The sequence below is a fragment of the Dendropsophus ebraccatus genome, chromosome 4 (assembly GCF_027789765.1).
Source record: "Dendropsophus ebraccatus isolate aDenEbr1 chromosome 4, aDenEbr1.pat, whole genome shotgun sequence".
NCBI classification, from domain to species: domain Eukaryota; kingdom Metazoa; phylum Chordata; class Amphibia; order Anura; family Hylidae; genus Dendropsophus; species Dendropsophus ebraccatus.
The window spans coordinates 30,020,512-30,044,747 of NC_091457.1; the positions used below are offsets into that span (position 1 = coordinate 30,020,512).

The 24,236-nt window shown below is 43.8% G+C and overlaps 1 protein-coding gene across 6 annotated transcripts in view; it reads left to right on the top strand.

The window, feature by feature from the left end:
- MUS81 (MUS81 structure-specific endonuclease subunit) overlaps positions 1–24,236 on the top strand; it is an 84,302-nt gene that overhangs the window by 30,441 nt on the left and 29,625 nt on the right. For 4 of the 6 annotated variants that reach the window (XM_069965402.1, XM_069965399.1, XM_069965400.1 and 1 more), the window contains one exon: positions 19,772–19,950. In XM_069965402.1, the coding sequence (XP_069821503.1) occupies positions 19,816–19,950 (135 nt within the window). In that variant the 5' untranslated portion in view covers positions 19,772–19,815. Of the gene's footprint in view, positions 1–5,854; positions 5,909–16,263; positions 16,353–19,771; positions 19,951–24,236 lie in introns of those variants that run through there. The other 2 variants (XM_069965405.1, XM_069965404.1) reach the window with 2 other exon arrangements.

The following is a 24,236-nucleotide window of genomic DNA, read 5'->3' on the forward strand; positions in this document are numbered from 1 at the left end:
ATATCATGCACCTGCTTTACTATTCCAAGAAGTGGCTGTAATGTGAATATACATGTGCCATTTTTATAAAAACGGGAGGAAAATAGGTTAACCCACAAAAAAACCTGCGCTTATGAAGAATTAGTAGCCAACCAGTACCAAAACCCTGCAGATTCTTTGAAAAGATTCCAGAGTCACTATATAATAAAGGATGAGAATGAGCGTCAGTCATCGGCAGCTTCACCATCCTCATCACGTGGTTAAGTCCTTTGAAGAATGTGCCCAGAGGGGGCAGTCTAAATTGCTTCCAAAGACTGGCTATAGTTTGTCATAAAGTATCTAGACATGACTAGGGGGCCCAAAGTCAGATACAGCAGAGCAATATCCTGTAGGTGAGGGAAGAGAGGACATTTCCCAGAATTCTTGTAGAAGTATATACCCACATCACTACTGCAGTGCCAACCGCGACAGAAGTTTAGGGGTATATTTCTTTTTTGTCTATTTTTCTTTCTTTCTTATTGTCTAGGTTACTGGCCAGCACTCTGCTCTGAAAGCAGTGGTCTGGCTGGTGTGTATATAGCTATAATGTAGGGGGAGATTTATCAAACTGGGGTATCAAACGGGCTCAGTTGCCCCTAGCAACCAATCAGATTCCATCTTTCATTCTTGAAAATGAAAGGTGGAATCTGATTGGTTACTAGGGGTAACTGAGCCAGTTTCACTTAACACCATGTTTGCTAAATCTCCCCCAAAGTGTATATATACTGTATAATTTATATAAAAAAAGGCTACTATAGCCATATGCTTTTAGAGCAGAGCGGTGATCGGTAACCTAGACAAGAAGCTTTTAACAATGGGAGGAAATGAGCAGCATCACAGGAGAAATGGGCAAATTTGGAAAATTATTGTGTTATTGATATTGGTCTTGACAAGTCTTACAAATACCATATAACTATGTTAGTTGAGATAGGAATACCCCTTTATTACATCTAAGCAATTTAAGAAAGGATATAGTTACGCAAATATAGTATACTGGAATCTGTGTATCTATGTTATGTAGGTAAGACTAGCCAATAGAAGGCAGTATATTCTGAGTACAGTCGCCCAGGCCTAGAAGGGTTTGTATTGGTCCACAGACCGCTGCCCTTTGTCCTCTTTGCTTTGCACGTACCTGCACAGTGACGCAGGGCTCCGGCTAGGGTGTGTGTATCCAGTCTTTTCAGCGGGAGATAGCACTGGGTGTGTTAGGAATGTAACTCGATCTGCTCATGCCCAGGGCGTGAAAAATTCCAGCCGTATCCCAGGTGTCAGTGCTACCTTTCTTTTCCTTTATATTACTTGTGCATTGACTCTTGACCAGCTATGGGTCAAAGTCCTTCCAACTGAGTGTAGTATTGTATTTGTACCTTTTGTTTCCTTCATAATGTAACATAGTGAACTGCATATAAATAGATGACAGTGAGCTATAACCACATTGAAGTAGTTATATATTACATATATCATTATGGCATAGCATGCAAAGAGACTAGAATAGTTTATAGGCATCAGACATTTGCTGTGTGGCTAAGTTATTGTATATACAATTGTAGTTGTCCACTGTGGCAGCAGGTTGTGTGATACTGTACAGTTCTTAGGATTGCAGGTGAATATGTATAGAAAGCCCCTGGCCTGTAGCTACTGGCTGTGTGCAGATGCCTGTTGCCGAGCTTCATGGGTGGATCGCTTAGTGTTGGCTGCTTCCAACTCTCTCCATGTAAATCCACCTATTATAACTCAGGACAAGGAGGAGCCCACATTTAACATGCTATAATAATTATATTACGTTGAGTAAGAATTCTCCTGCCTTTACTAAAGGTGTTTAAGCTGTACTTCATAGCCTGTTGGTGGCTCCCTTGTTCTTATGGTCTTTACAGAGTCAAAGACTTAAAGGGGTACTCCAGCGTGGGGGCACTTTTTCGCTGGGACCGGGGAGGAGGTGGCCGAGGGAAAAGCCATCCACTCACCTCCCCGATTCCAGCGGCGGGTCCCGCTTCTGGGTGTTCTTCACTGAGTGGCTGAGCGGACCTGAGACGTCACGTCTCGGGCCCGCATCAGACACCCGGAAGCGGCCGGGCACCGGAGCGCCGCGATGCGGGACCTGCCGCTGGAATCGGGGAGGTGAGTGGACAGCTTTTCCCTCGGCCACCTCCTCCCCGGTCCCAGCGAAAAAGTGCCCCCCGTTCCACTTTTAATCATTAGAAGGGGTGGGCTGGACTGGAGGGGGAAATCGGTTCTCTGGGGATGGTAACCCTGCCCTGAGTGCTTCACACAGCCTAACTACAACACTGGATTAAACTGCAAATGCAAAGACCCATAAAATTGAAAAACGGCAGACAGGCAGGGGGTGCGGGAAAACAATAAACATACCTATCCCCATAGCCAGTAGTGCCTCTCTCATTCACTCACTGGCTAAGCAGGAAATGGCTCAGCCGTGCAAATGCAAAGACCCATAAAATTGAAAAATGGCAGACAGGCAGGGGGTGCGGGAAAACAATAAACGTACCTATCCCCATAGCCAGTAGTGCCTCTCTCATTCACTCACTGGCTAAGCAGGAAATGGCTCAACCGTGCAGTGAAGTTGCAGATGGAAGAGCCTGGTACATGGCGTACCCGGATCCCGGCCAAGGATGACATCCAGCAGCCATCAATGGGACCCGGGAGTGGTTTAACAGAAGCACAAGGATTGTGAGTTTACCTGCCTGTCTGACGTTTTTTTTTTTTATTTCATGGCTCTTAATTCTCTGTATGGCTATAGACAGATAAGGCCCCTTACATGGTGTGAAAAGCACTTAAAAATTCAACTATTTTCTCAAAGAATTTAAAGTGACACTGTCACCCCCTTTTTGCATTTTGACTGCTCTCCACAGGTGTAAAGGGTAAATGTTACAGCTTTCATTACTTATTTTATATTATACCTCATGGTGCTTGTTATGGTAAAAAGTTTTTTTTATCACCTGTGGATTGGCATATGTGGGCGGGGCCTCGCGGCCTATGTGCCACATCGCTCAGCCACTAGTACCTCTTAGCCCCACCCCCATCCGTGACGTCATCACCGCATAGTCCCCGCCCCCCTCAGCAGCCATTGGAAGGGCCAGCCTAAAGCTCTATGCGACGATGAGGTTACAGATTAGAAGCTAGGGGCGGAGCGACGTGGCACATAGGCCGCGAGGCCCCGCCCACATATACCAATCCACAGGTGATAAAAACGACTTTTTACCAGAACAAGCACCATGAGGTGTGATATAAAATAAGTACTAAAAACTGTAACATTTACCCTTTACACTTGTGGAGAGCAGACAAAATGCAAATAGGGGGTGACAGTGTCACTTTAACTATAATGGTGCATTTTATTGTAAGTGCGCATGTACACTAAAGGACTAAGGGGGAGATTTATCAAAAGGGTTTTAAGTAGAACTGGGTCAGTTGCCCCTAGTAACCAGATTAATGAAAAGTAGAATCTGATTGGTTGCTAGGGGCAACTGAGCCGATTCTACTTTACACCAGTTTGATAAACACCCTCTAAGTGTGTCAGAGACTCGTAAAAAAAATGTTATCGGGCAGGGCTGAGTACTTAGACCGCAACTGATCAGGAGAACGAGCAGGGAGAAATGCTCTCTGCAGTGCACCCCTCTCTCCATGCTCTGTGTCTATGTGAGGTTTCATAAAGTTACATAAAGCCGATGTCTCGGTCACGTCGGAAGAGAACACTGGCATCTCAAGCTGGGAGAGAATGCACTCTGGATGGACTTCTCCCAGCGTGGCCTCCTGATTGGTTGTGGTCCATTTAAAGGGAACCAATCATCTAAAATACCTCTATAATACTATTAAATTGTGCTGCAGCAGCGCCTAGCACACTACCGAGACATGCTTTTTTAACTTTACTCCCTGCAATGTATATTCCCCAAACTTACTTTATTTTCTTGGCGCACTGTATGCAAATCCCCCGCAAGTAGTCAACTGGGTGGTGAGCCGTCGTCATCTAGTTACGGTCCCCTGGGCGTTCCTCCACGTCAATCACGCTCAGGGGCGTGATTCAAACGTAATAATTAGCCTGGCATCATTCAGGGGCACGCCGTGCATGCTCAGTACATCGGTCCTGATCTGCGCTGTACTGCGCTGGTGCAGGATAGCCTCTAACTCATTGCCGGAGATCCAACAATGAGTTCAAGGCTATTCTGCACAGTACAGCGCGGTTCCAGACCGTTGTACTACGCATGCGCGGCGTAGTAAGAACGTGGGCGTGCCGATGTGATGCATGGCGCACCCCTTATTGACATCAGGCTAATTATCCAGTTTGAATCACGCCCCTGGGTGTGATTGACGTGGAGGAACGCCCAGGGGACTGTGACTAGATGCTGAAGGCTAACCGCCCAAATTACTACTTGCGGTGGATTTTCACACAGTGCGCCGAGAATATAATGTAAGTTCGGGAAATATACATTGCAGGGAGGAAAGTAAAAAAAGCATGTCTGGGAAGTGTGCTGGGCGCTGCTGCAGCACATTTCAATAGCGTTATAGTGGTATTTTAGGTGATTGGTTCCCTTTAAGCTCCTGTGCATCATTTCTTTGACCTTGTGGCTTGCATCAGTAAATGCCTTTCTTTCCTTTCTCCATTGTACTATGTGAAAAAGCTGTGGGCCCACGCCTACAAAATATCCTTTTTTTTTTTTTTTTTATTTATTTATTTTTTAAATAAAAGATCCTGTATAATATTGAAAATGTAAAATCACAATAAAAGTAGTTGTGTGTTTTATGATTTCAGTAACACTGCCTAGACCTGCCCTTTTGCTCCACCCTGGTTTGGGATCCTCCACCCTTTAGATAATTAATGCTTGTGCCTGTTGTTTTTTTTTGTTTTTTTTTTAATGACAAAGTGGTTCTCCTTATCTTCTGGTAAAAGTGGAGAACAGTAACAAAGAGAATCTCTCACACTGGAGGACCTGTCCTCCATTACAAACAAGCCATCGATTTCATTGAGCACTGTTTAATGAGTAATTTCCCCTGTGGTTTAGCTTTAGAGAAACTGAACACTTAGGGGCTTATTACAGGAAGCGATAATCTGCCAATCTGTATTTTGGGATGATTCACACAATACAGCACTATAGATGGCATGTGGTGGAAGGAGAAGGGTTACTGATGCACTGGCTTAGCGAGGTGCTATGGGAGCAGAAAGGAAATAAACAGCATAGCAAAGAAGGCGTTATATTGCTACCAGGATGGGGGATGACATTGCAGCTTGTCAAGAAGGGACACGGCTAAGGAACGGTGGTGCGGAGCTTTATGGGTGGTGAGATAGAAGACTGGCTTTGCTTGCAGGTAAACACGCAGACTTTCTTGGGCTCTGTCCCCTGCACATAGCATAGGCTAAGCCCATTATCACTTTCTATGTTCTCTGCTGATCTAGCTGTTACTAGAGACAGAACTGCCCTAATAGTGGGCACAATTTCACAGCTGTTTTTCTTGGGTAAGAAGTCATTTTTGGTAAATGAAAAAAATTACAAATATGTTACAGATCACCTAGAGAGAAGAAACCATTTAAGTACAATTGTGACATACAGCTTCCTTTTAGTAATGTTGCTGCATTGAAAGTGAGAAGTATCTGCTGTGTTGTGAGGAGTGTCTGAGTAATCATTTACTGAAAGAGGAAGGATGGCTTATTGTGATTGCACTTTATGTAGAGCGTTTCCATACAACCATGGAGCATATGCTGCATGTATTATACCTTGTACAGGACAGTGCCCAGTATTCACACGTCACTTATAGTCACTGTCAGCTGAAGATGTAGACCACAATGAATATTCTTGGTTGACAGGATGTGAGTATCACGGCGAGGAAATTGCTTGCTGCATTTCTTCTTGAGTCATGCTTCCTGTCAGAGTAAAGAAAACAGGTGAGGTTGTGAGAGCTCTCGCCTTCTCATTGTCCTCTATTCTGGGAGCAAGGACGGCACACGTCTGTGTTAATACATAGCCGTGCCGGGAGCGGAGGAATCGCTTTCATCTGGGGTACCGCCAAAACTGAAATAGAAAGGATTCTAGACCAAATATTGGAATATTGCCTGATAAAGAGATCATCCATATTTCTTTGCCTTTAAAGCTCATGAACACGGCCACGTTTGGATGTGACACATCACATTTTATAAAAATGTGAATTTTTCAGTGTTTTAGCTTAGGATTTTGTGGATTTCTGTGGACTTTAGTGTGGCTGGATATCTTTGTATTCCTTGTAAAATTCCACAACCAAAATCCACAACACATTTATAGGGTATGCAGCAGAAAGTAGTGCCATCTTTCGCGGGGGGGAAACGCATAGAAAGTTATGCCATGTGTTAATTGCTAAATGTCTATATACCTCTGTACATCCAGATGATTTCAGTATCCTACAAGGTTCTGTTTCTCAAATTTATATTCTATCGAACTTGGGGCAAAACTGTACTAAGGCATCATACAGCAGTACAAGGACTGGTCGCACAAACGGGCAAATGTCCCCAAATGTTTAATCAGAGGGACCTGCACTGATATCAGGACAAGCAAGTTTACCTTTTAGAAAATTTTGTGACCACAGCGGACACAATATTGCAACAAATTTTGACTTGGACTGGTTGATATTATGTAGATAACAACATATTTTTCTCATGGACATCAATGGTGAAAAATAGGGCATCAAGCTCCAAGGAACCCAGAATAATAAAAGGGATTGTTACAAATCTCATTCTCATGTATGTAACATGAAGCAAGGATCCTGCTTTTTCTCTATTGCATAAAATTAAAAGAAAAAACTTCAAGGAAATCCCATGTGGGATCTGGGGATAATACATTTTATTGCTTTGTTTACACGGAACGATTATCGTTCGAATTTGCACGATAACGATCTAATTCGAACGATAATCGTACGTGTAAACGCAGTGAACAATCAAACGACGAGCGATAAACCGTTCATCTTGATCTTACAACATGTTAAATCGTCGTTCGTAAAAAAATTCGCAGATCGTTCCGTGTAAACAGTCATTCACCGATTTAACCTTTGTGCGAGATAGGCTTAAGCGAACTCAAAACGATCTTTCGGTACAATATATATATTTCCCGTCTGCTGATCGTTATAAAAAAAAAAATCGTTAATCGTACGATCGGGTGAATTATTGCTCCGTGTAAACGCAGCATTACTCAGAGAAATTTCTAATTTCTCATTAAAGAATTAACCCTTTGCTTTCAAACAAGTGTAATATGGTTGCATTTTAGCATCAGTATTAGGTCCACAAGGCCCGAACATGACCACAATTACATATTGATGATTGTCATTTTGGGTCATCAGATGCATCCATATTCCACTCCATCAGTGAGCCTCGTCATAACATGTATAAAAATAATCTTTTATTATATAGTCCCTAGACTGAATGCAAAAAAAAAAAAAAAAAGAGTAAATGTGAACTGTGGACAATCTGATGCCAGAAGCCGCATTATTTTGCATTCATTGCTGCTAAACAGCAATCCCTTGACTGATCCGTTTGTTCTGACTCACGTGGTGGCCTAAGTCCCGGATAACACCATGTTCTGGCACTACTTTTGGTGGGCATATCTTTCATCCTCTCCTATTTGTAGTTTATTTTTAGTAATTTATATTTTGTAACTACTATCATATATTGCTGTAATCTTTGGTACTGCATGGAGTTACACGTAGCGATTCACATAAAATGACAAAAAACAGAGACTCTGATATCAGTGACTGTAACCCAATAATTCAGGAGTCATCGGAGAGCAACCTGTATATCTGTGTAGTATGTCGTATCAGACACTAAAAGGCTTATCCCTGAGAGCGAGGATGAGCACATTACTCCCTCTTTGTTACCTCGTGTCATCCTTGTATGGTCACTGTCCTCACCTGAACCTCTAATGTCTAGCTGGGACTCTAATTAGTTCCCATTGATCCTATGTTGGCGGCCTCCTATAGGATTCCCCTGTAGTGAACCCCCTCCCTTGCCTTACATGCCTCCTGTACCGTATTCCCCTGTGTGTCTCCTTTGATGTCTGCTTCCTCCTGCTTGTTATGTATGGCCCCTGCTTCTGCTTTCATGTATGCTCTGTTATGCACAGCAGTCATTTCCCTGTCTTATCCCTCATACAAACACTTCTTATAGTGCTGGCCATGGAGTCAGTGAATGATTTATAATTAGAGATGAGCGAACCAGATTTATTTTGCTTCGTACAAAACATATAGTCATAGCTGTATCCATATTTTCCAGGCCCTCCCCGGGCGGTATCCTCCCTCTGCACAGATCGGCAAGCCTGGGGGATACGAGCGCAGATCAGTTTTGTTTCGTACAAAGCAAAATAAATTGGCTTTGCTTATCTCTATTTATAATGATTATATTAACAGCATGGCTTCTCCTAGAACAGACGTGTCAAACTCCAGCTGTTTTAAAACTACAATTCCCATCATGCCTGGAGCTTTGGCTGGCCAGGCATGATGGGACTTGTAGTTTTGCAACAGCTGTAGGGCCTAAGAGTTTGACATCCCTGTCCTAGAATGTGACACAAGCACATGTTTACGCGATATATATAGGTGTTTCTCCATAATTCTACACATTGGCTATGTTCACGCATAGGGGCTGGATCAGTTGCCTCTAGCAACCAATCAGATTCCAACTTTCATTCCTCACGGACTCTGGAAAAAGGATAGGTGGAATCTGGTTGGTTGCTAGGGGCAACAAAGACAATTCTACTTTTACACCAGTTTGATAAATCTCCCCCATAGTGTTTCTGTCAGTCTTTTGGTCAGTATTTTTTCAACCAAAACAAGGAGTGGGTTGAAAACACAGAAACTGCAAATCTTTTTGGCCTTTGAGTTCCATTTCTGGTTTTTGTAAAAAAAAAAATACTGACCTAAAAACTGATGGAAATAACAGATTTATCAAAGGGTATAAAATTTAGACTGGTGCAAACTACCCACAGCAACCAATCACTGCTCAGCTTCCAGCTCTGGTGAAAGGAAAGGTGAGCTGTGATTGGTTGTTGCTGTGGGCAATTTACACCAGCCTAAATTTTACACCCTTTGATAAATTACCCCCTATGTGTGAAATGCATTAGGTCCAGTGTTAAGCCCAGTTCATGTATTTATACTGCCCTTGGGAATAAGTGGCCTTTCTGCCATTGCTGCCATGGATATTTTGTGAGGCGCTACTATATTCTCCACTGAAAGAATACATCATTCAATCCTCCTCCTCCTCCTCCTCCTGTGCCTCCTTGGGCAGATTCTCACTGTGTATCATACAGATACGGCTTTGTGGCCACAGGTTCTGATGAGCTGAGAGCTGTCAGATCGGATCATGACACCGGGGTCAGACCAGGACTTGGTAGTTGAGGCATGATTCATGGCACTATGAGGTATTATTACTGTATGGTATACACTGGGAAGTCCACCAACATATACCTCCTGCCTGATACTGCAAAAGCACAGTGTGAAAATTCCCCATCTGGAAATGCTTATAAAGTGCTTTTTTCCCTGCACTTACTACTGCATCAAGGCTTCACTTCCTGGATAAAAAGGTGATGTCACGACCCGACTCCCAGAGCTGTGGCTGCTGGAGAGGATGATGGCAGGGGGACACTGAACATCCCTCTGCCATCATCCTCTCCAGCAGCCACAGCCCGCACAGCTCTGGGAATCGGGTCGTGATATCACCATGTTATCCAGGAAGTGAAGCCTTGCTGCAGTAGTAAGTGCAGGGAAAAAAATCACTTTATAAGCATTTCCTTTAATAAGTGTGTATTGGGGATTCGTATAACTTTTGGGGGGCAATACAATACTTTAATAAAAAATTTCACAGGACTTCTCCTTCGAGCAGGCTCTCTTATATAAGCCTAAAATAATCACTGTGACACATTTTCACCATGTAAGAATAGTTGTCATTCTCCTTTTGGAGTCTTTGAGGTACAAGGTTGAGCTCCCGATCATTTAGTTTATTATGGTAAATGGCTGAGCTCTCCTTTTACAGAGGTACTCGGTAGTAGCTGTATACAAGTAGCTGCATGTTCCCACTACGTTCAGCATTCCTTCTTTAGAAGACACGTTAGGCGCTCATATCTCTGTGAATGACCCTTTAAGTCTAGGATCAGGCTCATTCCTGAACAAGCAAGTGCGACACCTTTTTCCTAATAGCAAAGACCACAGTGCCACATTGTAGAGTTTATTGCCAAGGAACAACTATAAAGCATTTTTATATGATGTGACTTAATCTATATGCATACACTGTAGACGTCATTCACGTATCTTTATTGTGAATTGTAATTGTACTTTTTTTTTTTTTTTATAAGTGATTTGTTGTATTATTGTAATAGTCAGTACATGGTGGTAATCTCTGCCTACTGCATGACTATTTTTGTATCTTAAGGCTGTTTGCTTTGTGGGCTGGGAAGGCTAGAGCTGCAGGGAACAAGAATCACACATAGGCAATGCAGAATTTCCAGGCTGAGAGGAAAGAATTCCGTGTCTGAGCTTTAGCTCTATATTAAGGTATAATCCAATAGGTAGATGCGCTGGGCCACTCCGCTGAGAGAAGTAGTAGGTGGTAGTACTGGGTAGGGACCCGATTGCCTGATGGTATGTCACGGTATGGGCACGAGGGATAGCAGCTGTAGACCGGGAACCTGACCAAGCGGAGGCCGAGCAATTCTTCGTTGTCTTTAGTTAGGGCACCAATAATTACACCAATGCCAAGGTTCAGAAATAACAGTAGTTGTGTATTTATTATAACGGTGGTAACTCGTAGCAACAGTCTCTCTGGATGCAACCAGGTATAAGGCAGACTTGGATAAGGCGTAATGGGTGATGCTGCAATGGGCTGTGAGAGTAACATACTGGATGATGGGAGTAGTAGTAATACTAAGGATAAGATGATGGGCGGAATGGAGCGGAGATGAATACTTGCTGTTACTGATGATGAGAGATGATGGGAGTAATAACCGAAGACAGCACCCAGATCTTGTGGTTAGGATGAGAATCTTGAGAACTTGAGAATGGAACACAGCCAGGTCCCGACTGGACCGGAACACTTCTAGTCAGTGCTGCAGCAGGTACAGCAAGGTTGCGGCCTTGTGACACAGGAGCAGCAGCAACACACACCCTTCTCCCCTAAAGGTGGAGAGAAGACTGAGGTAGGACAGGAAGTCACATTGTATTCCCAGCCAAAGCTCGATGGCCATTGGGGTTACCATGGAAGCAGGGGACAGTCACACCAAGCCATTGCATCATCACTCCATTAGGACATATAGGACCAAATATACATGAAAATGAGTAAAACAGCAGACCTGAATACTGAGAGGGGTGACACATGATACAGTTTGCAGTGGACCATAGCTTTCCAGAACAGAGGCAATACCATTGACTGACTCAGATATAAAGATACACTTTGAAGGAAACAACAAAAGAAGGAACTCTGTTCTGGGACACTGCACAGGTCATCATAGAAAGCCGTAGAAAACCAAAGGGTATATACACATGTACCATATTCACTAGTATAGTATGTGTTGGGGGGGGGGGGGGGGTATCAGCAGGTTAGACAAATCTAATCTGCTGATTGCCCCATATAGTGCCTGGGACACTGAGGAGGAAGGTATGAGGCTTACCTTCCTCCTTGGCGCCGGTCCCGCACTGGTAATCGGCATAATCTTCGGCCGGGAGGACTGGTGGGAGCACTGCCCCGCCCCCACAGCGTAATCCAGCCTGCCCGAGAATCGGGCAGCATATCAAAAAAGGACCATTCCAGCGTGATCAATTAAGGCAAAAAAAAGCAGTGATTTACTTGATGGTACATTTAAAGTTAAATGTATTAAATGGACTGAACTGAAACTGCAAAAGTAATGGCTCAAGTCTACATGTATTCAGAACAGGCTTATAAAGGTTATATTTCCTTGACAGGGAGCTTAAAATGCTTCATAATGATTAAGAGGCTGAAATCTCAATTTGCTGAGGTAAAATACACTATTATTAGTACAGTACACGGATGCCATTGGGGTTTATAGAAATACAATACTTAGCGTGCACCACCAGCAGTGGTGACATCAGAGACTTTATTATCAGTCTGAGGTAAGCCCCTATTACATAGGGCGATGTTGAGGAGCAAACGCTCCTCGTTCCCCGCTCACTGCTGCCGATGCTATTACACGCGTCGGCAGCGAGCGGCTGAGGGGGGCTGCCCGGGTGATCACTAGATTGTCCGGTCAGCTCATAGAAGATAGTGGTGGTCTGCTGCCGCCGCTCCTATTCCGCATTGCGATGGCAGCAGATAGTTGCTATTCTGGTCGTTTCTTTCTTTTGTTAAAAGACAAATGACATCGTTCATGTCAGCTGATCGTTGTCTTCTATCATATGAGACGATTATCGCCCCAATACGGCCGATAATCGTTTTGTGTAGCAGGGCCTGTACTTTCAGCACTGTCTTTTAGCCTCTATAAATGACCATGTCTAGTTTTTTTTATGTTTTTCCATGATTTTATTCATTCACCTGCTTTAGATAGTATCATCTTTTCTTATTTTAGAACTCTTCCCAGAAATAAGGGCAAGCCTAAAAACATGAAGTGAATTGGTTTGCTCAATTTGAGGTACAGATCTTCAATAGTAGCGAGGGGGGATAAAATTAACCATACCTTTATTTTTGCTGTTGGTAAAGTTATAAAAGTGTCTTTTCGTTGACATGTAAAGATAAACTGATGTTGCAGAGCAGCAGAATGCACACCTCCCCCTGCCCTCCATGATTGATGTACAGGGCACAGTGTTCAGCTCTGTATGTCAATCAGTAAGACAGGGAGGGGAGGGGGAGGCGCTGCTGCAGCTCAGCACCATCAGTTTGGGGCTGTGGACTTACAAACACCTGTATGCTAGGATATGCATCTCCATAAGGAGCTGACAAATTTTAGGCTATGTTCACACACCATAAAATAAAGGTAAAATATGGCCTTAAAGAGGATATCCAGAGAGGACCCAGCACTCCATTTCCTCCATCTGTCCATCCCTGCTGATACTTCCTCACATGAGATGTGTTGTGTGCAGGTCAAACCACACCCAAACACGATGTCCAATAGCTGCCCGACATTGGTAATATTTATCTTTTATTTTACCAGCCCTATGCATAAAGTCATATGATCACAGGCAAGGTGGCGACTAGAAATGTTGTATATAAACACAGCATATTATTATGACAGATCTAGGCTCTGTTCACATCTGTCTATTAAGGGGGCTTTTCAGGTTTATAACATTGATGGCCTAGCCACTGGATAGGCCATGAGCATTTGACTGGTGGGGTGCCGACACACAGTTGTTTGGGTGAGCCACTGCTTTGTCTCCCATACAAAGTTATAAACAGAAGTCACAATGCTCTGTTGGATCTGCACACTGTGGACACCAATGACACCTGACAGACTGCTTTGATTTATAATCTGGTTCTGCCAAGGTATCCACCATTATGATGGGGAAACGCAACACCTTGTTACACCACAGGATAGTGACGTACAGCATGGGGTGCCATTCATTTATGTGGGCCTAGTGGAGTTCCAGAGTGTTCATCTGCTTTCTGCTGGTATACACTAATTTAACTGGACTCAGAAAGGTGGTCTGCTTTTTTTCCCCTGTTTTGAGATATCACCTAGTGACTTCATCCAGGCCATAATGAATGTCACCCACTTCTGTAAACCACTGTATATGTTGATATCCCGTCCTTAGCGAGATATCGACAAATACCTGTAAAAACAGTGTAAACCCAGTGTAAACGTCCTCTATATTTAGGGCATGGAGTTATCAGCGCCTGCTCCCGTTGCACCCCTCACCAATGGTTGAGAGCAGCTACAAAGTACCCATCAATCAGACAGGCTCCTTAATACGGCAAAGCAAATCTGATAGTACAGTCATGAAGTAGTAGTTACAGAGCATAAACCAAGAATATAGAGTGTTTAATGGTGCATTTACACAGGCAGATTTATCTGACAGATTTTTGAAGCCAAAGCCAAGAACAGACCATAAACGGATCATAAATGAAAGAATGAAATTTCTCCTTTTTTCAAATCCATTCCTGGTTTTGGCTTCCAAAATCTGTCAGATAAATCTGCCTGTGTAAACGCACCATAAGCCTTAGACTAGGTCTAAAAAAAAAAATGTTAATTATTTCAATGGTCATAATTAATTTCGGCCTATATTCTGTCCGGTGTGTGATAATTTTCCATTGACTTCAATGGAGCATATTATTATATTGAAAATACTGCTGTGATATATATAAATTTTTTTAATATTAGGGCTGGGTGTAGGAGTGCCCCCCAATCTGTGGATCTCTAGCAGCTGTGAAGCTACAACTACAACACAGTTATAGTTTCACGGCTGCTGGAGAATGTTGTTCTAAAGTAAGTAAACATAAGGGAAGCCCAAATGGGTGTGGCTTATGGTGTGTTTACGCAGACAGATTTATCTGACAGATCTTTGAAGCCAAAGCCAGGAACAGACTATAAACAGGGATCAGGTAATAAAGGAAAGACTGGGATCTATCCTCTTTTTAAATCCATTCCTGGCTTTGGCTACCAAAATCTGTCAGATAAATCTCTCTATGTAAACGCACCCTTATAAAATAGACATGGCATAATAATCGTTCAATAATCGTAATCAAGGTTTTATGTTCAATCTTGCTTTAGGCCATCATCATCCAGCTCTAATAAACATATATATATATATATATATATATATATATATATATATATATATACACACACACACACTCACCGGCCACCTTCAGAACTGCCTCAATTCTTCGTGGCATAGATACAACAAGGTGCTGGAAGCGTTCCTCAGAGATTTTGGTCCATATTGACATGATGGCATCACACAGTTGCCGCAGATTTGTCGGCTGCACATCCATGATGCGAATCTCCCGTTCCACCACATCCCAAAGATGCTCTATTGGATTGAGATCTGGTACCTGTGAAGGCCATTTGAGTACAGTGAACTCATTGTCATGTTCAAGAAACCAGTCTGAGATGATTCTAGCTTTATGACATTGCGCATTATCCTGCTGAAAGTAGCCATCAGATGTTGGGTCCATTGTGGTCATAAAGGGATGGACATGTTCAGCAACAATACTCAGGTAGGCTGTGGCGTTGCAACGATGCTCAATTGGTACCAAGGGGCTCAAAGAGTGCCAAGAAAATATTCCCCACACCATGACACCACCACCACCAGCCTGAACCGTTGATACAAGGCAGGATGGATCCATGCTTTCATGTTGTTGACGCCAAATTCTGACCCTACCATCCGAATGTCGCAGCAGAAAGCGAGACTCATCAGACTAGGCAACGTTTTTCCAATCTTCTACTGTCCAATTTCGATGAGCTTGTGCAAATTGTTGCCTCAGTTTCCTGTTCTTAGCTGAAAGGAGTGGCACCCGGTGTGGTCTTCTGCTGCTGGAGCCCATCTGCCTCAAAGTTGGACGTACTGTGCGTTCAGAGATGCTCTTCTGCCTACCTTGGTTGTAACGGTTGGCTATTTGAGTCACTGTTGGCTTTCTATCAGCTCGAACCAGTCTGCCCATTCTCCTCTGACCTCTGGCATCAACAAGGCATTTCCGCCCACAGAGCTGCTGCTCACTGGATGTTTTTTCTTTTTCGGACCATTCTCTGTAAACCCTAGAGATGGTTGTGCGTGAAAATCCCAGTAGATCAGCAGTTTATGAAATACTCAGACCAGCCCTTCTGGCACCAACAACCATGCCACGTTCAAAGGCACTCAAATCACCTTTCTTCCCCATACTGATGCTCGGTTTGAACTGCAGGAGATTGTCTTGACCATGTCTACATGCCTAAATGCACTGAGTTGCTGCCATGTGATTGGCTGATTAGAAATTAAGTGGTAATGTGCAGTTGGACAGGTGTACCTAATAAAGTGGCCGGTGAGTGTATATGTATATATATATCTATATAATATATAGGCCCCCACACAGGTTATAATGATCAGGTATGGAACTTTTTGTGTTGTATAGCGGATTATACAAGTTTCTGGACTATCGAGTGGTTGGATCATACGAATGCCAGGGGACATTACTGGTTTTTTCCATAGAGCTAGAAATACAGTTTGTGGAGCTGCCGGAATGCCTTTCATAGCCTGCTCCACAGCACAGAAACACAGCGGAGTTATTTTTACGCTGTTAGAAAAAAATGTTGAAGAATGTGTTATTTTAGCGCAGTAACATGTTCTAGTGAGGAATGTAGAGATGGCAGAAGGCTCAGCTGATGAAACGGATGACAGCCAGCAACGTCCATCGAGTGCTGCCTCAAAGCTGAGGATCACTGCTCCCTCATACATTGGTGAGGATCACTGCTCCCTCATACATAGCTGAGGATCACGGCTCCCTCATACATAGCTGAGGATCACTGCTCCCTCATACATAGCTGAGGATCACTGCTCCCTCATACATAGCTGAGGATCACTGCTCCCTCATACATAGCTGAGGATCACTGCTCCCTCATACATAGCTGAGGATCACTGCTCCCTCATACATAGCTGAGGATCACTGCTCCCTCATACATAGCTGAGGATCACTGCTCCCTCATACATTGGTGAGGATCACTGCTCCCTCATACATAGCTGAGGATCACTGCTCCCTCATACATTGGTGAGGATCACTGCTCCCTCATACATAGCTGAGGATCACTGCTCCCTCATACATTGGTGAGGATCACTGCTCCCTCATACATAGCTGAGGATCACTGCTCCCTCATACATTGGTGAGGATCACTGCTCCCTCATACATTGGTGAGGATCACTGCTCCCTCATACATAGCTGAGGATCACTGCTCCCTCATACATAGCTGAGGATCACTGCTCCCTCATACATAGCTGAGGATCACTGCTCCTTCATACATAGCTGAGGATCACTGCTCCCTCATACATAGCTGAGGATCACTGCTCCCTCATACATTGGTGAGGATCACTGCTCCCTCATACATTGGTGAGGATCACTGCTCCCTCATATATTGGTGAGCATCACTGCTCCCTCATACATAGCTGAGGATCACTGCTCCCTCATAGCTGAGGATCACTGCTCCCTCATACATAGCTGAGGATCACTGCTCCCTCATAGCTGAGGATCACTGCTCCCTCATACATAGCTGAGGATCACTGCTCCCTCATACATAGCTGAGGATCACTGCTCCCTCATACATTGGGGAGGATCACTGCTCCAGGTGCTCCCTCATACATAGCTGAGGATCACTGCTCCCTCATACATAGCTGAGGATCACTGCTCCCTCATAGCTGAGGATCACTGCTCCCTCATACATAGCTGAGGATCACTGCTCCCTCATAGCTGAGGATCACTGCTCCCTCATACATAGCTGAGGATCACTGCTCCCTCATACATAGCTGAGGATCACTGCTCCCTCATACATAGCTGAGGATCACTGCTCCCTCCTACATTGGTGAGGATCACGGCTCCCTCATACATTGGTGAGGATCACTGCTCCCTCATACATAGCTGAGGATCACTGCTCCCTCATACATAGCTGAGGATCACTGCTCCCTCATACATTGGTGAGGATCACTGCTCCCTCATACATAGCTGAGGATCACTGCTCCCTCATACATAGCTGAGGATCACTGCTCCCTCATACATAGCTGAGGATCACTGCTCCCTCATACATAGCTGAGGATCACTGCCGTCTCATACATAGCTGAGGATCACTGCTCCCTCATACATAGCTGAGGATCACTGCTCCCTCATACATAGCTGAGGATCACTGCTCCCTCATACATTGGTGAGGATCACTGCCGTCTCATACATAGCTGAGGATCACTGCTCCCTCATACATTGGGGAGGATCACTGCTCCGGGTGCTCCCTCATACATAGCTGAGGATCACTGCTCCCTCATACATAGCTGAGGATCACTGCTCCCTCATACATAGCTGAGGATCACTGCTCCCTCATACATAGCTGAGGATCACTGCTCCCTCATACATAGCTGAGGATCACTGCTCCCTCATACATAGCTGCATGGTTCCTCTGCTCCCTCATACATAGCTGAGGATCACTGCTCCCTCATACATAGCTGAGGATCACTGCTCCCTCATACATAGCTGAGGATCACTGCTCCCTCATACATAGCTGAGGATCACTGCTCCCTCATACATAGCTGAGGATCACTGCTCCCTCATACATAGCTGCATGGTTCCTCTGCTAGCATACTTTACACCTGCTACAAGTCATATCCTCTTTGCTTATTTATTTCTGAAACATTAAAGGGCCAGAACTAAAAGGAAAAAAAGACAACAATTTATGCGGCTACATTAGCATGTTAGGAGAATCTATACCCACTGCACATGCTGTAGATGCAGCCCTATTCAGATACATATACACACACCCTAGAGAAGGGTAGGGAACCTTGGCTCTCCTGCTGTTTTAAAACTACAATCTCCATCATGCCTGGAGAGCTTTAGCTTTGGCTGTCCAGGCATGATGGGAGTTGTAGTTTTGCAACAGCTGGAGAACCAAGGTTCCCTACCCCTGCCCTAGGGCTAGGTTACACTGACATAATTTTGACGTCCGTCCAAAAATAAGGCTGTAGAACATAATAAAAAAGACATTGTGTGAACATAGCCCTAGGGCGTGTGTACATGTATCTAAATGGGGCTGCATCTGCAGCATGTGCCTGGATTTCTGCAACCCCATTCCAATCAATAGGACAGTCACTGAAATTTCTGCAACAAATCTGATGTGTGTATATATACGCTGTGTAGACCGAAGAAGCCAGACTCACAGCAAAAACACTGGGCCGGTTTCTTTTGAAAACGTTTTCTATAACTTTTTTTTCCACAGGTTAAACCATCACTAAGGTTTTAGAGATCCTGTGTCATCACTTCACATTGTTGTTCTTTATGTTGAAAATGGTTCTTAAAGGATTAGAAAAAGTACAGCTACTTTGTTGCAAAAACAGCACCACCCCCTGTCCCCAGGTTGTGTGTGGTATTACAGCTCAGCTCAATTAAAGGGGTTATCCAGCGCTACAAAAACATGGCCACTTTTCTCCCTCTCTTGTCTCCATATTGGGCGGGGTTTGAAATTCAGTTCCATTGAAGTAAATGGAGCATAATTGCAAACCGCACCTGACCTGGAGACGAGAGGTGGAAAAGTGGCCATGTTTTTGTAGCGCTGGATAACCCCTTTAATTTCAACGGACCTGCAAACAAAAGTGATGATGTTTCTGGAAGAAAGTGGCCATAGTTTTCTAAGCCTTGATAACCCCTTTAAAGAGTATCTGTCATAAAAAAATAAATAAAAACTTTTGACACGTCAGAAGTTTAATCAGTCAAGGTGTCACTGCTGAAGCCGCCACCATTCAGGAGAACAAGCGGGAGGCAGCACATGGCCGGGCACTGTCAATCATCTCTGTCCGGGCGGTCCCATAGATATTGGAGATAACTGCGCATTGGGGAATGAAACAAACTACCACACACTTCTCAATGCAAGTTCTAATCTGTGGGGGTCTTGGCATAGTCTTTTTCTTTTTTACTTTTAAGGTGGCTGTACATACAGTTGCCCAATCTGTCAGAGACCAATAACAGATCAGCTTTCATTTTACCTGAGCAAAAAAGAGCAATGAACGCTGTGATTGGTTGCTATTATCAATCAGACTGATTGTTACATCTGAGGCAACGAGTTTATTTTACATTTTATACTTTTGGTATCTTTTGTGAGTAATATGGCGTAATGTCAATTTTTTTTATTAGGAAGATGATAGACCTGATAACCAGCTAAAAGTAGAAGACAGAAAATGCCGGGTCAAGTAACATTTGGACGTAAGCGACCTCTGCCTCCCTGCCCAAACCCTTTATTTCTGAAATGGCTGACAGAGTGGAGGGATTCTGCTGCTGAGAAGGGGCTGAAGACACAATATGTGTACCAGAAGGTAAGACAGGCCTGAGTCACAGGCAGAATACCAGACCGCTAAATAAAGGAGTATTCCTATCTCAGCTTTTGTACATCCAGGTTGAACAGTTGTTCAGTACTACAAGTCCCAGAAGGCATTGCGTTCACTCAGTTCTTTCTCCCTGTCCTCCCTCCCTGCCAGTTCCTAGCCAAAAACTTCTAATTTCACTGCTAATCTGTGAGGTTGCAGCACAGCATTAGGGGGCATTCACACGCTTTGTAGATCACGGATGCTACAGAGCGTGAAGCTGCCAGCCAGTATCAAGAACTCCCGGCATCTTGTATCATTATGATATCAGAAGATCTAAACCTGTTTAAATCTTCCCGCTTCTGTATTGTTAGTTTTAGTGTAGTTTTCTCACTATTTTGCACCAAAAAATTGCTGTTGTTTACCACTGATTCGTAGGAACAGCAGAAAAATTGTAGTAAAAAAAAAACCTTAAAAACACAACAGAAAGGCCATGTGTGAACACAGCCTAATGGTATGTTCTGGCATTTAAGTTTTTTTTTCTTTGCAATTGATAAAAACAGAGCAAGAAATGCATTTGGAAAGAGGAGAAATCTCAGTCTTTTCTCCATTTATAATCTGTTCCTGCTTGAGCTTTAGTCACTGTGAACACAGCCTAATGTAGATGCACACCCCAATAAAAATCTATGTATATCATGGGGGGTAGTAATTTGGGCTGGTCAGAGGTGGTAACATCACATCAGGGGTGGGGTAGATCTCAGAGACAAGATCCAGCCAGGCCTCCTGTGACATCAGAGGATGATGCCTGGTCTGTGAAGAGAAGGAGGAGCCGGGGAGCTGGAGACAATACTCAGTTTGTAGTCCTTCTATTTTCTATTTCCTGTCAGGGGTGAAGCTCACAGAAAGCACACTGAGGCCAGTACTACTAGTGATAATACTATATCAGTAAGTTATATGTCTTGGAATTATAGTTTTATTTAAATATAATTTTCTTACACCAGATAACCCCTTTAATAGAGCAATGGCTGTGCACATACACTGTAATTTCAGAGATAAATATGTTCAAGTTCTTGGGGTTGGTCATTATCACAGCAGTCAGAACCTGTTATCACGCAAATGACCAAGCAGTTTCTAAACTGTGATTTAAAGGGGTTATCCAGCGCTACAAAAACATGGCCACTTTCTTTCAGAGACAGCCCCCAGCTTGTCTCCAGCTTGGAGCTTAATTGCAAATTGCACCTTAACTGGAGACAAGAGTCGTGTTGTCTCTGAAAGAAAGTGGGCGTGTTTTTGTAGCATTGGATAACCCCTTAAGGGTGCCTTCACACATACCGACTCGCAGAAAACTCCCTGCGAGTTTTTGCTACGAGCCGAGGTCCTGGAAGGCCCCTATCACTACATACAAGCAGTGGTCTGAAAGACCGCTGTGTGTATGTAATGCAGCCGCCCCCTTAACCCCTTCGGCTCCCGCACCGCTGTCTCCATACATTATCTGGCTCTGGCTGCACGGGGTCCCGGGGTCCTGCTCTGCCGCCCAGCCAATCAGTGGCTGCGGCTGGGCAACACACTGATTAGCTGGGCGGCAGAGCAGGACCCCGGGACCCCGTGCAGCCAGAGCCAGGTAATGTATGGAGACAGTGGTGCGGGAGCCGAAGGGGTTAAGGGGGCGGCTGCATTACATACACGCAGCGGTCTATCCGACCACTGCTTGTATGTAGTGATAGGGGCCTTCCAGGACCTTGGCTGGTAGCAGAAACTCGCAGGGAGTTTTCTGGTGCGAGTCGGTATGTGTGAAGGCACCCTTAAAGTGACTGTACCACCAGGCCCAGGCTGAGGCACTGGAGGTGGGCTGACCCACCCTTAGTGGGAAGAAACTCCTGCCCCTCCATGACGTGACGCCACCCGGGACCTTTTGTGCTGGACATTGTGGTAATTTATCAGCTCAATTTTTTGTACAGCTTTTGTTATATCATGTCAGTGCTTTAGGCTATGTTCACACAAAGTAAAATATGCTCGTTATTTTGAGAGAAAAATATGGCCATATTTTCAAGGTAATAAATCACTTCACTTACACAATGGGAAATAGACCGGCAGTGCACACACCAGATAGAATAACAGTAATTGATTATGACCGTCCAAATAATAAACATGTTCATTACTTACCACCTGCTTCTGCTAAATACAGCCTTTTTTCATTTGTTGAAACTTTTTCTTTTTTTTTCCCATTTAAAATTACGGTCATATTTAGCTTTTATTTTACTGCATGTGAACTTAGCCTTAGGCTTCTCTAGCATTCTATTTCTGGTAAAGGGGGTGCAGTTGTATGACTGCTGCGCCATACTTGCCTTTACTTAATTTTTACTTAATCATACGTGCTCCCGTCGTCTCCTTCCCTCTCTCAAGCAGTCTTTCACAGTAAGGGTGGGTTCATACTGAGGAATTCTCGTGGATAATGTCCACGGAATTCTGCTGTCTGTCCGCGTGCCTTTCCGCCGGCTCCATAGAAACCATTCTATGGGCCGGCGTATTCCGCTATCCGCCCAAAGAAGTGACATGGTGTCTATGGAGCCGGCGGCTGTGCGCGTGGACAGACAGCGGAATTCCGCGGACATTATCCGCGAGAATTCCTCAGTATAAACCCACCCTCAGGGTGCGTGCACACTACGGAATTACCATGTAAGAACTGACATGTCAATTCTTTCGGCAGAATGCGGAATCCGCCTCTGCATAGAATAGTGTCTATGGCACGGGCAGAGATGCGCGCCGCCGCGTGCGGGTACAAGCGACGGAATCTGCCGCGGGTCATACGCGGGAGTTCTGTAGTGTGCACGCACCCTCAGGCCCTATCCCATCTGGTGTCATTCACACGTTTGTGGAATTCCATCTATACACGGACAGTGTTCTGTGGACTGGACAGAGTTCTACGAACGTGTGACTCCTTACAGTGTGGCTCATTATGTTTGTGCCACTCCTTATTCTGAAACTCTGGTATCAGTGTTTACAGTACAAAAACCAGGAGCGGCACATAGATACAGAGGGATGCTATGATAAAAAGATTTCACCAGTTTTTTCACCCAGCTCCTAGTTCTGGCTCAACTCTTTTTGTTTAAGGGTGCGTTTTTTTGTTTAATGGTGCGTTTACACAGAGAGACTATAAACAGAGAACAGTTCATAGAGTAAAGACTGAGATTTCTCCTCTTTTCAATCCATTCCTGGCTTTGGCTTCAAAAATCTGTCAGATAAATCTCCCCGTGTAAAGGCACCCTTAGGGCCCCTTTACACACACAGATTATCTAATCCTATATAAGGCCCGAATAGTGCGGTCTATGCGCACCCAAAACTGTCCAACATAAAAACCAAAAGAAAAAACTATGAATGCAAGACCAATATATATATAAATACTTTATTTTTTATTGTTATTAGAATATCAAAAAAAAAAAATTTCAATTAAAAATACATAACAGGGGGGCTGGAGCTAATACAAATCCCCATAAAGACGGTGGATTAACTAGGTTCTTGTACATAAGATATGGTATCACAAAATAGATAACAGTAGAAAAAGGGGGAACCTATATATACACATATATACTGGGCACTGGGTTGGTTCTACATACAAGAAATAAATATAACTCACGGTGAGCACACAGAAAAAAATATACCATCCACATATAGTAAATATTACCCATACGTGTCCTTAGTATACGAGTCCACCTCACCATACATACGATTTTTTTTCATAACGATCAGCGTTTAGACGGTACGATATATCGTACGGAAATTCGTTTTGCGATCGCTTAAAGCCTATCTCACACATTGGTTAAATCGGCGAACGAATCTGCAAATTTTTTGCTAACGATCAACGACGATTTGAGACTTTGTTGAAAGATCAAAATGAACGATTTATCGCTCGTCGCTTGATCGTTTGAATTCGATTGTTATCGTGAATACAAAGTCAGGAATAGGAGAGATTTCAGTCTTTCCTTTTTTTTTTTTTTTTAAATTCTTTATTTCTCCTCAAGTTGTCAGACAAAACACAACGGCTTCCCGCCACACATGCATGGAACAGCCGACTTTTGCAGCAAACATTCAGTATACAAAACAATTGGCAAGGGAGATTAAAAACTTAATGTAAACAGAATGTCACATTATATTAATGTAAAGCATCTGGGTGGCGGCACGTGATCTGCCCAACCTTTTTTTTTTTACCTTATAAATATAAGAAGGGACGATAGAAAGCAAACAAAAACAGACAATAAATGGTAACGGTAAAGAAAGATCAGATAAGAGGAAACATTGGG